Source organism: Stylophora pistillata, chromosome 3 (genome assembly GCF_964205215.1).
Source record: "Stylophora pistillata chromosome 3, jaStyPist1.2, whole genome shotgun sequence".
NCBI lineage: Eukaryota > Metazoa > Cnidaria > Anthozoa > Scleractinia > Pocilloporidae > Stylophora > Stylophora pistillata.
In genome coordinates this window covers 22,453,866-22,467,115 of record NC_142521.1, presented here as the reverse complement: position 1 = coordinate 22,467,115, position 13,250 = coordinate 22,453,866, and the positions used below count along the sequence as shown (strand labels likewise).

The following is a 13,250-nucleotide window of genomic DNA, read 5'->3' as shown; positions in this document are numbered from 1 at the left end:
AGGGACAACATTTGAACGTTTCCACTCAGAAGGCCAACAACCATTAGTAATAATCCTGTTAATGATGGTAGTGAGTGATTTGGTGATTGCTGAAGAAGAAATCTTGAGAATCCTGGGAGATAGACCATCGGGACCAGTGGACTTTCTGGAGTCAAGTGCTGCTAACAGTTTACAGATTGAATCGACAGTGACGTGAGTGAAGTTGAACTCCTGTATTATTGGACCTAATCGCGATTACGCCCTCCTGCTGACATGGTATATTCTCAGAAACAAGATCGGTGAAATAATCATTGAGAGCATTAGCTACATCAGTTTTTTTTGGATGGTGTTTGTGAATAACGAATTGATCCTCTGTGAAGCATGCAAATCGGATCGAGACAAGGCTTCCCTTGGGGTATGGGTAAAGGGATGTTTTCTTATGTGGAGAACCATAGTCTGACTTGAGCCAGAGAAATTTTGGTGATAAAATAACGTCCGTCATGCCGACAGTTTTTCCGTTGGTGGTTGATAGGCATGCGAGGTAAGGGAAGGGTAGGAATCTCAAGATTTTTTAACACAACCACATCTGAGCTTTTTTCAAGTAAACCAACTCAGGAACAGAATCAAATTGTTGAAGTTTCCAGTTTTTGATTTACAGAAGTGGTCACTAATAAACAGGCAAGAATCCTAAAACTCCTGGTCATGAGCACAGAGAGGTAAGGTGAGGTCGGCTTAGCAGCAAAATTCCCCACCCTGCCAGAGCTTATCCAGGATCCAGTGGCTTAAAGGGACTACCGATATAGGCGGATTCATACTGACGTCATTGTTTACATTTTTGCTGATTTGCATACGGCTTTGCGATAAGAATGAAGCATGTTAGATACAAATTGACTTTAGGCAGCTAAAGAGCAAGTAAACCTTAGTACATGGTGAAATTTTTAGCTCTTTGGGTGTAATATTCAAAAAGAAATAGTCCATCAAAAACTGCAAAATTTATGGGTGGCAAAAGCGCTAATGAGCTCATACATTCTATGTAAAATTTTGAGTTTTTAAATCCGTGTTGCACAAAAAGTATTCAATGCATCAGGCTCGTATTCATTGGCCGAGTTAATCGTACTTTGACCTTTCGATATTCGGAGCTGATTTAGTTTTAGCTCCATCAGAAACTGAACTGTTTATGCTAATGAGGCAAATATTGTAAACAAGGATTCCCCTATACTCCTCCACTCCCCCACCACTGTTTGACTGGAGCCCAGTCCATTGCATGGTTACCAGGCTTCCCTAATCATCTTATACTCCTGGGTGGACAGATCCATAGCACAAGTAATGAGGCTTTCCCAAGAAAACATCATGAAGGCCCTGCCAATGCTCAATACTGGATGTTTTGATGTTTCAGTCAAAGCAAGGCAGGTGACATGGGATGGAGGGCTGCACACTAACCTCAGACCTAACTTACCGTGATTAATGCTTTTGTTTTCAGTAAATTGTTGTACTGTTCGACCGTTTGGGGTAATACTCCCAAAACTAATGTAAAAAAAGTACAATTGGTTCAGAACTTTGCTGGCAGGATAGTTCTAAGTCTTAAAAAATACGATCACATTTCCGAAGGCTTAAAGTCACTTAAATGGCTTTCCGTTTCTGATAAATTTTTTTGTACAATTCCATTATGGTCCATAAGTGCATGAATGGTAGAGCTCCTGGCTATCTTATTAAGAAATTCACATGTAGATCAGAACTTCATGACAGAAATACGCAATATAAAAAAGATCTAAATCTGCCGAGATGCAGATTAAAAACTGGGCAACGATCTTTTGCTTATAGAAGGGCTACCTGCTGGAATAGACTTCCAAAGACTTTAAAGAAGTAATGAACTCTGGTACTTTTAAGAAGAGACTGGTAAATATGCTTTTAACGAAAAATTGATTTATCTTTATTTCCCTTGTAGTTAATTTCATTAGTTATTACATTTCATTCCTTCGTCTTGTATTGTAATTTTTAATATATTGTGGCTGAAAAGCTCTGTAAAGGGAGCTTCAATAAATGTATGTATGTATGTAACTTTGAAATTGCAGTTTTGAAAAAATAGCGAGTACTAGAACTCTTAATCTCTGGAGGCAGTCTAGGGGTGATAAAACAATCATGAATTTTCATAGACAACAGCCACAAATAGGACAACATCCATCCAAACAGGGAACGTTTCAACATCTTTTTAATTTTTCTCACCCTAAATAGGATCCACTTCTTGATTAAAAAGAAATTCATAACATTAAGAATCCAACAATTTACTTGTAATATGTTAGTTCCAACAATGTATCTTTCACCATAAGCAGTGAAAGAGCCACTAATACCTTAAAACTTTCTGATAAATATAAGTTAGAATTTGACATCTACGTAACAACCAGAATGAAGTCAATTCTTGTTTTAACATAATATGTTAAAATTTACCTCAGTTTTCTCTTAGTTAATTTTGACCCAAAGCTCAAAATTTTTAAAGTCACCTATGATCATAAACTGGTCACTGGAGATAAAATTCAGTAGCTGAAAAAAAAAAGCTGTAAAATAATTGATGCAAATTTAGACTACAGAACTTTTTTGTGTGCCATGACAACCAAAATATTAATAGCATGGAGGCCTACCAATGGATGCAATGCATTGGAAAAAAAAAACGACAACAACAACAAACCACACAAAAAACAGATGCATCAAAAGGCTGTTAAATTCCTTTAAAATGTCATAAGATTGCTTAAGGTTTAAAGACACTTTTAACTCTTAATATCCAACATAATTATTCCTTGGAAAAAAAATGCATCTATTCTCATTCGGTAGCTCTCATGCTTGCTTAAAGAAATGGTAAACATTTACTGGAGCAAAGATTGCCAGAGCACCTGCACAAGACCCAACTTGAACATTAACGCCATACCACAAGAGGTGCTTACGACCTTTCTCACGCATGATTCCTCCAATGGCAACCTTGACGTAGGTTACCACAGCAACAGCACTGACACTGATGAAAACCTTCCGAAGAAAGGAAACAAAATTTGTAAATCAAGTGTATCAGAGTAAGCCACGGCACAAAAGTCTTTAAATGTGTTATTTGAATACTACATCCCCCAGAGTAAGAAACAATTGAGGCTAAATCTTTCTCAGTATCAAATTTAAAAGTGTGATGCACAATTTAACATAGTGCACAATATTTTACCACCAATTGCTGTTGTTAAAGAAGTTAAATAGGAGATATTGGTCTTACTAATAGAAAGAAAAGATGTTATAACCAAGCACTTAGACATCACCAGGCAACCAAGACACATACAGACATAAACTGTTTTAGTGCCTGAATATTTAGATAACACAACTTTGTGCACGACATCTCTCCAGTTTACAAAAATAATTTTAAAAGGCTTTATGTTCATCAGAAAAACCAATTGTATATTGAGATTTCCATCATAAAATACCATCTTTTGATGACTACTGTCAGCCTGCAATCAGTAACTTGTATCCTAAGAGTCCTCCACCAGTTCAGGAATATCAATCCAAAGCCAAAACAGTTGACTTAGATCTCCTTTTCCCTGCTCTTTTCCGCAAATATGTGTGATCAAAGATAATTCCAATGCAGAATGAATTTTAAAACGCCATTTGTACTAAAAAAATGAATTGCATACAAAGATTGCTATTATAGAATAAAATCTTTTGTTGAACAATATCAGCCTGTAAACAGTAATTTCTCTTTAGAGTCCTCTACCAATTCGTCAAGAAATTTCCTTTGCAAAAATTGGTTTTGATCCCTTATTCCCTTTACTTTTTCTCAAATATGAGCAATCAAAAATAAAAAAAGGCACTCAAAAAGATTTTTAGTTTTACAAATATCAATTTTTTTCATCAAAACAATGCAGCAAAAATTTAAGTGAAAGTCTTCCCTTCGGGAGAATTTGCTTTAAGTGATCATTATAAACAGGTAGAAGACAATACAGATGGACCACTGGGACTCAGTAAAGGTTGACCAAATCCGTTCAGTAGAGGTGAAGTTAACACAGGTTTGACAGCAGTAAATATATGTAACTTAACACGAACATGTTACATTATGTACTTACTATCAAGGCAGCACCGGAATCATCACATCTCAAAAGCACATTTGGACTCTGTGATGCCACAGTGAGAATGTAGGTACACATTCCAAAGTAGACACAACTAAGCACTGCTATGATCAGCATTGACGTGGTACGAATAAATGGAAACACAAAACAGGTGACAGGATTGGCAATATTGGACAGAGTGAGGGTCAAATGATAGATGTAGTAACTGTAAGGAATACAGGCATATGACTGGATGGCTGGTATGACACCGTTACTCAGGCCACTGACTAAAGCTAATATCACCATGAGGAACACAGTGCCACCTGCTGACAGACGTTCCATTGCATGGTCTTCTTGATCATATGAATTTTGCCTGCTGTCCTTCTGCTCTTCCACGGAAACAAGTTCCATGGTTTGTTCAAAACTCTGAGCCTCTTGGCCATTTTCATCGTAGTTCTTCTCTGCTTGCTGCCGTTTTGATATCGGAAGGTGATTCAACCCAAGAAAGGCCAACCCAGATGCTAACATCATCCCAGCCAGGAACAAGAAAAACCCCTCCGCAGGGAAGTTTGGACCAGGGAGAGAGTCAGTATTGTTGGCTGAAGTTCCATTTGTAGTGTTCAGGGGAGCCTGTGGACAAGAGGTATGGGTACCTCCTCCCACGCCTTGTCCTAATGCCACTAGGCTCGGCAAAAGACCACTCAATCCTTCGCCTCCGAAATATGGGCTCATGTAAACTTCTCGAAAGATTGCCATGTATGGTAGGAACGTAACAGACGAGGTACAATCAACCATGGAAAGAAAGAAACACAGAGCTAAAAGTGCTGTGCTTCGTTCAGCTCCAGCGATGTACGACGTTTCCTTCCAGAAAAATGCCAGTAAAACACAGGACGCCGTGCCAATACCCAAGCTGATGTAAATGACGGGAATCTCGTGGACCACACGAGGGAAGAACTTGTTTCCCAGCGTAAAAGCTACCGGAGCTATGTTTGCCAGTTGGATTATTACGGTCAGGTAGGACGGTAGAGACCAGCTTTCAGGAATTTGTTGGACAATAATGGGTAACTCAACCCAAAGTCCGTTCACCGCTATCCACGAACCCGTACCAAAAATTACCACGAGTGCGTAGGTAATCACGGAGACGCTGGTGAAAGCATTCTTAATCCGCTTCATGACATTTTCCCTGAAGGCCATTTTTGTGTTACAAAGGTGATTTTATATTCCTATGCCTTCTCTGTTGATTTTCTGTAAAAGCAGTGTTACGATCGATACAAATATTGAACTTTAAATGATGTATTCAATCATTTTTTTCTGACACTGTGACACGCAGGTGAAACGCACATGGTTGATACCAAAAGCTGGCGGAAGGTACGAAGTGTCATGTACAGTAAGATAAAACGATTACTGTGGGGGAGGGGGAGAGGTTGTACTCCAGAGAGAAAAGCAATCATAACAACTCCAACAGATTTTTTTTAGCCCAAAAAAATCCTAATGTAGGAAAATCCTAACGTAGACACATAAAGTTTCTTCTAGAATTTTCTCTTTCTTTATACAGCTGTTTGCTATCCCCCTCTACTAACTATGTTTACACTTTAGGGACAGCTCTCATGACCTCTAAACTGCAGGCGCATTTACAAACGGAACAGTGAGGGCTTCATATAGTGAACACAATCCGGCTCGCATCGAAGCATAACTGCGAGACAGGGATGAAAAACGTCTGCGCATGCGTTGCGTGAGCATGTTGATGTTGTCGTTGGCGAGCCGTTCGATTGTTTGATCACCGAAATGTCGACGCTCTTTAAACTGTGTATTCGTGGATATATTTTGCCTTTCAAACTGAAATGTAAGGACGCTATTTGAAAATAACTTCTGTAAACTGAGCTCGTCGAAATGTTGAACGTATTATTTTTGGGAAATGTTTATTTGCTTGCTCAAGAGCCAACAACTTTCAGTACTCGGTAAGGGAACACATGCCTTCCAAGCTTAATTTCTTTGAGTATAATTTACCTCTATTTTAGATAATAAGCAAAGATTCATATTGATAGAATGTAAATAATACCATGCTTTGGGTAATAAATGTGAATCGAAGAAGAAAAATGGAACTTTTTATCGAGGTGAAGCGAAAGCACAACCATCCTACACGGTGTCACATGAACAAATTGAAAACGCTGCAAAATATCGCGTTACCCTATGCATAGCTACAGCTCAAGTTAGAAATTGCGTTACATATCTCTTTCGCTGGAACTTAACATTCGTTACATTCCTAAGAGTGTATTGGAAATTAGTTATTTCCATATGGCATGAGAGAAGCTCCCATGAATGCTGCTACTCAGCAAAAGCTACACGAAATCCATTGTTCTCGTGGATGTGCCATCAAAGAGAAAAATTCCTGGGAAAGTTGGAATAAGTACAATGGTGTTGGAACTCAAATGAAAACAGAAGTTGAAATTGCTTCAGGATTAAAGCTGAGAGGGAGTTCAGGACCCATAGTGGTTTGGTCAATGATACTGTTCAGTGCTTTAGGGACTTGCAGAGGTTGTAGCACACCAAAGGTTTGAGGAGAGTTTTGTGTGGTTGAATCATAGATCCTGTTGCCTAGTAAGATTCCTTGAACAATCATCTGGTACACCCATGCCTGACTCAGTGGACTGCTTATTAGAGAAATATCCTCATTTGATGAATGAAACAATTTGCTAACCAAAAAGGCAATAAGTGTGCAAGAGATGCATCCTGTTCTGCCAAGAATTGTTGACTCTGAAATAGTGCTCAGAAAGAACCAGAAAGTAACATTGTCATATCGATGTGGTTGAATATCGACTGTTTTTTTTTTTTTAAGAAAAACTTTTTTTAAAAAATGCAGTAGATTTATCTAGCAACCTTTGAATAAAACGGTTCCCAAATCTCCACAAAAATAGTGGGTTAATAAGGGGAAAGGAAGGGTGAGGGTGGGTGAAGGGTGTTGAAAGTGTGAAATGATGAAAATGAAATGTTAGTTGTTCAGAAGAGAATTTGCACTGAGACCTACAAACTGCAAGGCAGTTATGTCAATCATAAGGCAGCATTAAAATAAAAACGATTATTACTTCCATTGGGTACTAGCATTGAGGGTCCACACTTGCACACTTTTATTTTATTTTCCTATATATCTACAAGATATTCCTTTGAGATATCAAATTTTGGACGTGCAGGGAAGAAAGAAAGCGAGATATCAACCAGGGAGCAAGTGGTGTGATGCCTGTGAAATAAAATTTTACTAAAGTGCCAAAGGAGACAGACGTATGGCGATAACAGATGGGTTTCATTGTGAACATTGAGGGTCCACACTTGCACATTTTTTTTATTTTATTATATCCCTACAAGATATTCTACAAGATATTCCTTTGACCTGCCTGATAGTGGGTCAAACTTTTCTTAACTTAATATAATCACATTAGAAATAAAATGAAAATAAAGAAACATAACATAAAAAGACAAAAATATACGAGAAAAGAGTAAAAGGAAAATGAAAGATTTTCATTGTAAAGGAGAAAAAGTCCTTAAGTTTCTAAGTTTACAAACAATAATGCAGAACTGGATCAATTTGGTTCAACTTAGCTGTGTTTGAATTTTAGCATTATCACATCAGGCTCCATATAGGAATCTTTAGTCTCCATAAATTTGGAAAGAGCCCTTTTTGTTTGTTTCTTTGTTTTTTTTACGGATTTCTGTGACAAATTTGTCTATTCATTGTTTTTATATTCAAACTGCAAGGCAGTACAAAAATTTAATGATAATAATAAGGAAGGCTAGAATGAAATAAGATGAGATAGTCATAATTATTAGAGGAAGAGAAATTAGGGAGATGAGTAAAAGGTTGGTTAGTATTAAAAGTAGGTGGTAAAAGGAATAGAAGAGGTTATGTGTAGGGAGCCAAAAAAGTTTTGTTTGAGTGAAAAAAATTTGGACTGAATATTTTTATTGATATAATGGGGGGTGGGAGTTTGGGAGGGGTTGGTCTGAGTTGGTTTTGATTGATCAAAATTACTGGTATCTGTCTTGAATTTGAATAGTGATAATAACAGACAAAAGTAAATTCCAAAATGATTTAATGCAATGAAAACTTAACTAGGCTATTTTGACAACACAGTAATTAATGGAACTATTGCAAGATATAAATAAGAGAAAAGTACCCTCTCTCCGATAGTAGCTTACTTAAAATAGAGGAAGTTTACCTATGTAAAATTAGCAGTAATTCGTTTTGAAAAAATTGATATTTAACGTGGTTAAAAATAAATGGTTTCTTGTTTCGTAATTTGTCCAATCTAAAAGAACCACTTTCCTAGATGTAAATCAAAATAAAACCAAATGCATGATTTTGAGTCAACATAGTTCACAACGAAATCTATCTGTTATCGCCATACCTCAGTCTCCTTCGGCACATTAGTAAAATGTTATTTCACAGGCGTTACACCACTTGCTCCCTGGTTGATATCTCGCCTTCTTTCTTCCCTGTTTGTCCAAAATTTCGAAAAGGCTTACAGGAATTAAGTTTAATTGATTGGAAAGTCGGTCGGAAAACGTCGATGACCAGCGATTATTGTGCTTTTCGATCGCTCGACGATGAAGTAAACAAACTGGAGTTTCTTCAGGCAAGTTCACGGCTCTTGCCAAACCAGGTGGCAGGGGCTTTGAATTGCTGTAACAAGCTTCTTTAGTGCTCCTTGTTTTACCGGCGAACCAACGTTTTGCATGAACGGCCGAAAAAGTGACCAGAAAAAGCCAACACAACACTATCAACATTGCCGCAAATTGAGCCAGTTCGCAACTTTGCACAAAAGACCGTTTTTCGGCGCGAGAATAATTTTTGTACCATTTGTGCACCCTCTCAATTTTTTTAAATTCTTTTCTTCTTTTCAAAAATGTGGGTCAAAACCTAATCTTTTTTACGGCTTCCTTATTTTTTAAACGTTTGCAACGGTTCTTCGTTTCCCCGCAATAGGCTCATCTGTCACTCACCGTTGACGTGTGCGGGTCAAATTTAAATGCTGGTAGACGAACAGAAGGAGCTAATGAGATATCTATTGTTTACTTCCACCAGCATGCTGTCAATGAGGTAACGTGCGAACATACCTCGATCTCAAATTTACCGCCACAAATAAGGACAGTTTCCATTGGAGAAAGGAAATACAAATCTCAAAAATTCTTGTATTGTGATGAAGACCTAAAACAATTTTGAGGAATACGCCCGCTGTTCACTTTGGAGTAGCTGTAGCTCAAGCTGACTTGACTCTAAGAGTTTACATCACACGACACGGTTGATTGACAAATGGTCCAGTGGGACCTTAGGCTATTTTTATAGCGCGCCTTCGTGTTGAAATAAGTGCGCGTCTGAGCCCGCGTTTCGTGCCGCGGGTCTCTAGCGCACGCGCAGACGTTATTCATCCCTGTCTAACTGCGACGCGCGAAAGCGTTCTCCTTTAAATTGAGCTGTCCGGGTAGACACCGCGGAAATACGTTTTCGTGACGTCACAGTGGTCAGTGGTCATCAACATTAGGCTGCCAAGTGCTTCCATGTGTTTGTGGACTGAGTTCGATGAAAACATCGGCCTTTTGCATGGTTTTAAGTCGGAAAATATCCATGATACCTCTCCTGGTTTATTATGGTTGATCCTTTGAATGGGTTTTTAATACTAAAACCACGTCTTAACAAATAGCGGTACAGGGTAGTCATTTTGTTTGTAGTTTTGTGCTGTTTGCTGACTTTAGCTGGCAGTCGTTACGAAGTGCGATCGTGGTTCGTCAGTCGCCCTCGCCTTCAGAATTTTTAAAAACCGCGATAGTTATCCGGACAAAGCAAGAGATTAGTTCTGTAAGATAATTTTCCGGCGAGTCTGAAGACTGGTTGGACTTTTAAGTGTTGTTAGCATGAAGCGATACACGTAATTATTGAGTTGTGAAACTATTCACACTCACTTTGCCCCGACGTGCGGTGCCTTTTCATTTTGGAAATCATTCGCTTGGTTGAGAATTTTACTTTTCTAGACTGATTCTTAGCCATTCCACCTCTCTGTTTTTCTGTGCCTTTAAGAACGGGTGTCCGTAACGCTCGAAACGTCAGCTTTTGTAATCGTTACGGTTGCCAATTTACCATTTCAACTTTGTTGATATATCCAAATTAAAATATGAAAACATTTGTTCATTTCATATACTTGCAGTTTTATCAACAAGTTATCTCTCATGAACAGAATAACGGCTGACTTAAGCTCATATAATGGTGATGTTTACAAAGGGAGTGGAAATCGAAGAAATTGTGATTTGTTTGTACTTGAGACCGTCCAACATGATTGGTTCATTTACAATTAAGTCTTTATTGATATTAATCGATTGTAGATCTCCATTACTTGTCCTTGGTACGTTTGCTTGTACCTGTTACTACAACTGCTACTTTAATTTCCCAAACAGCTCTATTTGTTTTACATGAAAGCATTTTCAATGAAACCCACTTTTTTATTATGATTATGATTATTATTATTATTACTCTGAGACACAGCTTTGCTGTGTCTCAGAGGAACCAGGAGAAAGAGAAGAGTAGCCAATATATCTGACACTGACATTACATCGGAAAGGGCGCAAGCCAGAATTTAAGTAGTCAATTTTTTATTATGTAGCTTAGTTTACTGAATTTTTCTTTTTTTTTTTTAGAGAACTGCTTTTTGTGAAATATTTTTAAGGAAAAATTTATTATTATTAAGGACGTCGATCATGTATCGTCAATTTATTTGCTGTTCTGCTGAATGAAGCTGAAGCAAAATAATGCAGACATAAGATGAATTCTGCTACTCTGTAGAACAGTTGTTAATACCGAAGAGATTCAAGACTTTTCTCTCAGCTAGAGACTTTTTAAACTTGTTTTAATATTTATATCTTAATTTGTCTTAATTTTGTTTGTTATCCTGTATTTTTAATGATTTTATGAAATAAAATTATCACAATTATTATTATTATATTTTTATAACTCAGTCCTTTGAAACTTTTACAGGCACATGTATGTTTACCTGAAGTATATTCCACTATCTTGCATGTGCATTGCATTAATTTATGCAAATAATCAACTACTCTTCTTCTTCAATTCATTTTTTTTAGATTAACTTTGCTTTGCTTTACATAGTTTCCATGTTCTTAAGGAATCATACACATCACATGCTCTGAAGCACTGTAAGGATAATTGTGATCCCCATCAGGAATATCACATCATATCCCCACACTGAGAACATCATTATGAAACATTCCTATTTGACTTGTAACCATTTTTTTTCAAGGTGGCAAAATATATGTATACTGCTGAAACTCGTTGAGAATTTCTCATCTACTACAACCAGCGCAGCCATACCAGTGCTCCCCTTACCTGTAATAAGTTGGGAAAAAGACATCTGCATGGTGCTATCATTGTTCATGTTTGGGAATATCCCATCCCTGATTTTTATTTGACTAGATGGGCACAGCAGTACACAGGCTAATTACAAGCTTTGGTTACTCCTCATTACTTACTGTTAACTGGGAATTGACAGCTGACTTAATCTAATCAATTTTCTCCTGAACATCTTTTAACTTCATTTGTTTGACTTCAGAAAATACTTCTGATAATTTCCCTCTGACATTTCTAATTTGGAAGATTAATCATCATAATCATTGTGTTCTTTACACCTCCATAAACACCCAACAAGAGTTCTTTGTTTATAACTCAGGCAGCTTCTGAATATAAGAAATCAAGTTTAGAAGATAGTTGATTCATTCAAGGCTGTTGCAATATGAAAAAAGACAATGCAGTGCTTTATTCACATCGATTAAATTATATTATAATAATTATTTTACCTTACAGTAGTTTTGTTTCTTAAAAATTTGTTTTCTAGTAGTACCAAGATGGTAATGTTACTTTGTGAATCAGGGAGCTAAATAAATCAGAAGTATTCTGTTAGCTCAGTACATTTTATGTTGCAGATGGCATTAAGTTAGTAAAGAAAGAAAAGAAAAAGCAAAAACAAATAAAATAAAATGATTAGTGAGGGAAAAGCAGCTTAAAAAAAGGCATACTACAAATTATTCATTATTGTAATGAGAAATACTTGTTGGGAAAGTAAAATTATTGCTCAGAAATAAAATTACAGCTTCTCAGAAAAAAAAATTACAACTAAGGTGGAAAGTGAAAACTTCTTTATTATCATTATAATGGACATTTTTTACTTAAAGCATACCTCGGTTTATTCTTCCTCTAGTTGAGCCAGTCTTTGTACTTTTGGGGGCTTCAGTCCTATGCATGTTACAGTCGTTGGTTTTTTGGCCAACTATGATACATACAGTAACTAGTGGGGATAGGGTGGCCGTGCTACACGGGCATGTTGTCTTCTTTTCGGCGAATCGGACAGAAATGCCGTTGACATGCCAATTTATAGGGTTCAAGCCACCGCTTTACAAACCTGATAGTGCAGCGTCCTCGGATCACCGCTTCAACCATTCAAAAATCGTCTCACTTTTAGCCTTGGTGCATAAGCTCTTTTATAAACAAAACTTAGGCCCTGTTTACATGGGAAGAAGGTGCCCCTAGGGGATAGGGTTACCCTACTTGGTAGGGTTGAAGATACCGAGCGTTTACATGGTAATTTGAAACCCTAGGGGCGAGGGCTGACACTATAGCCAGGTCACCCAGCAAGGAAAACAACCAAAATGACGGCGGGAGATAAAGTTTTGGCGGTTAATTCGATTCTTTTTGGATAGTTGCTGGACATTTTCGACGTTCTCCGCAGAATTCTCGGTTCCCAAAAGACTATCAACATCTTCTCCATTATCTTCCGAGTCAGGAACGAGTTTTGTAAGCTGGTAACGGCGAAAATATTCACCTGGTTTGTAGCTAACACTAGCTGTGGATACTGTTCCACTGTCCGCCATTTTGTTTCGCTGAGATGCCTGCGCTGTGTGTCAGCGGTATGACTGGACATAGCTCTACCCCTAGGGATAGCCCTAGGTTTTGCGTTTACATGGGCTAATGGCGGCAAAACTCGTCCCTACACAGTAGGGTCACTCTACCTTTCAGGTAGGGTAACCCTACCCCTAGGGTCATCCTACCTCACATGTAAACACGCAGTATAATTACAATAGAGAAGGGTCACCCTACTAGCTAGGGTAACCCTACTATGTAGGGGCACCCTCACTCATGTAAACAGGCCC

The 13,250-nt window shown here is 37.8% G+C and overlaps 1 protein-coding gene and 1 long non-coding RNA gene across 3 annotated transcripts; both read right to left on the bottom strand.

Annotated features, from left to right (window-relative positions):
- Positions 1–2,166: 2,166 nt before the first annotated feature.
- Positions 2,167–5,471, bottom strand: LOC111342926 (riboflavin transporter 2). 2 transcript variants are annotated; one of them, XM_022950049.2, is made up of 3 exons: positions 4,068–5,471; positions 3,432–3,617; positions 2,856–2,994 (listed from the first exon to the last, which is right to left on the bottom strand). In XM_022950049.2, exons 1-2 carry the CDS (start codon positions 5,241–5,243, stop codon positions 3,477–3,479), a joined length of 1,317 nt encoding a protein of 438 aa, XP_022805784.2. In that variant the 5' UTR covers positions 5,244–5,471; the 3' UTR covers positions 2,856–2,994; positions 3,432–3,476. The 2 variants fall into 2 exon arrangements, with proteins under 2 accessions (XP_022805787.2, XP_022805784.2); XM_022950052.2 differs by lacking the exon at positions 3,432–3,617 and having other exon boundaries at positions 2,167–2,994; positions 4,068–5,462.
- A 5,239-nt stretch (positions 5,472–10,710) lies between these two features.
- Positions 10,711–13,243, bottom strand: LOC148735077 (uncharacterized). Its single transcript, XR_015999430.1, has 2 exons — positions 12,281–13,243; positions 10,711–11,780 (listed from the first exon to the last, which is right to left on the bottom strand). It is a non-coding gene; the product is annotated as an uncharacterized LOC148735077 (long non-coding RNA).
- Positions 13,244–13,250: the final 7 nt, after the last annotated feature.

Coding starts and splice junctions, on each gene's coding strand:
- LOC111342926 (XM_022950052.2), bottom strand. CDS start 5,243: ATGGCCTTCAGGGAAAATGTCATGAAGCGGATTAAGAATGCTTTCACC. Junction 2,995..4,067: donor ATTCCGGTGCTGCCTTGATA/GTAAGTACATAA, acceptor TTTCTTCGGAAG/GTTTTCATCAGTGTCAGTGC.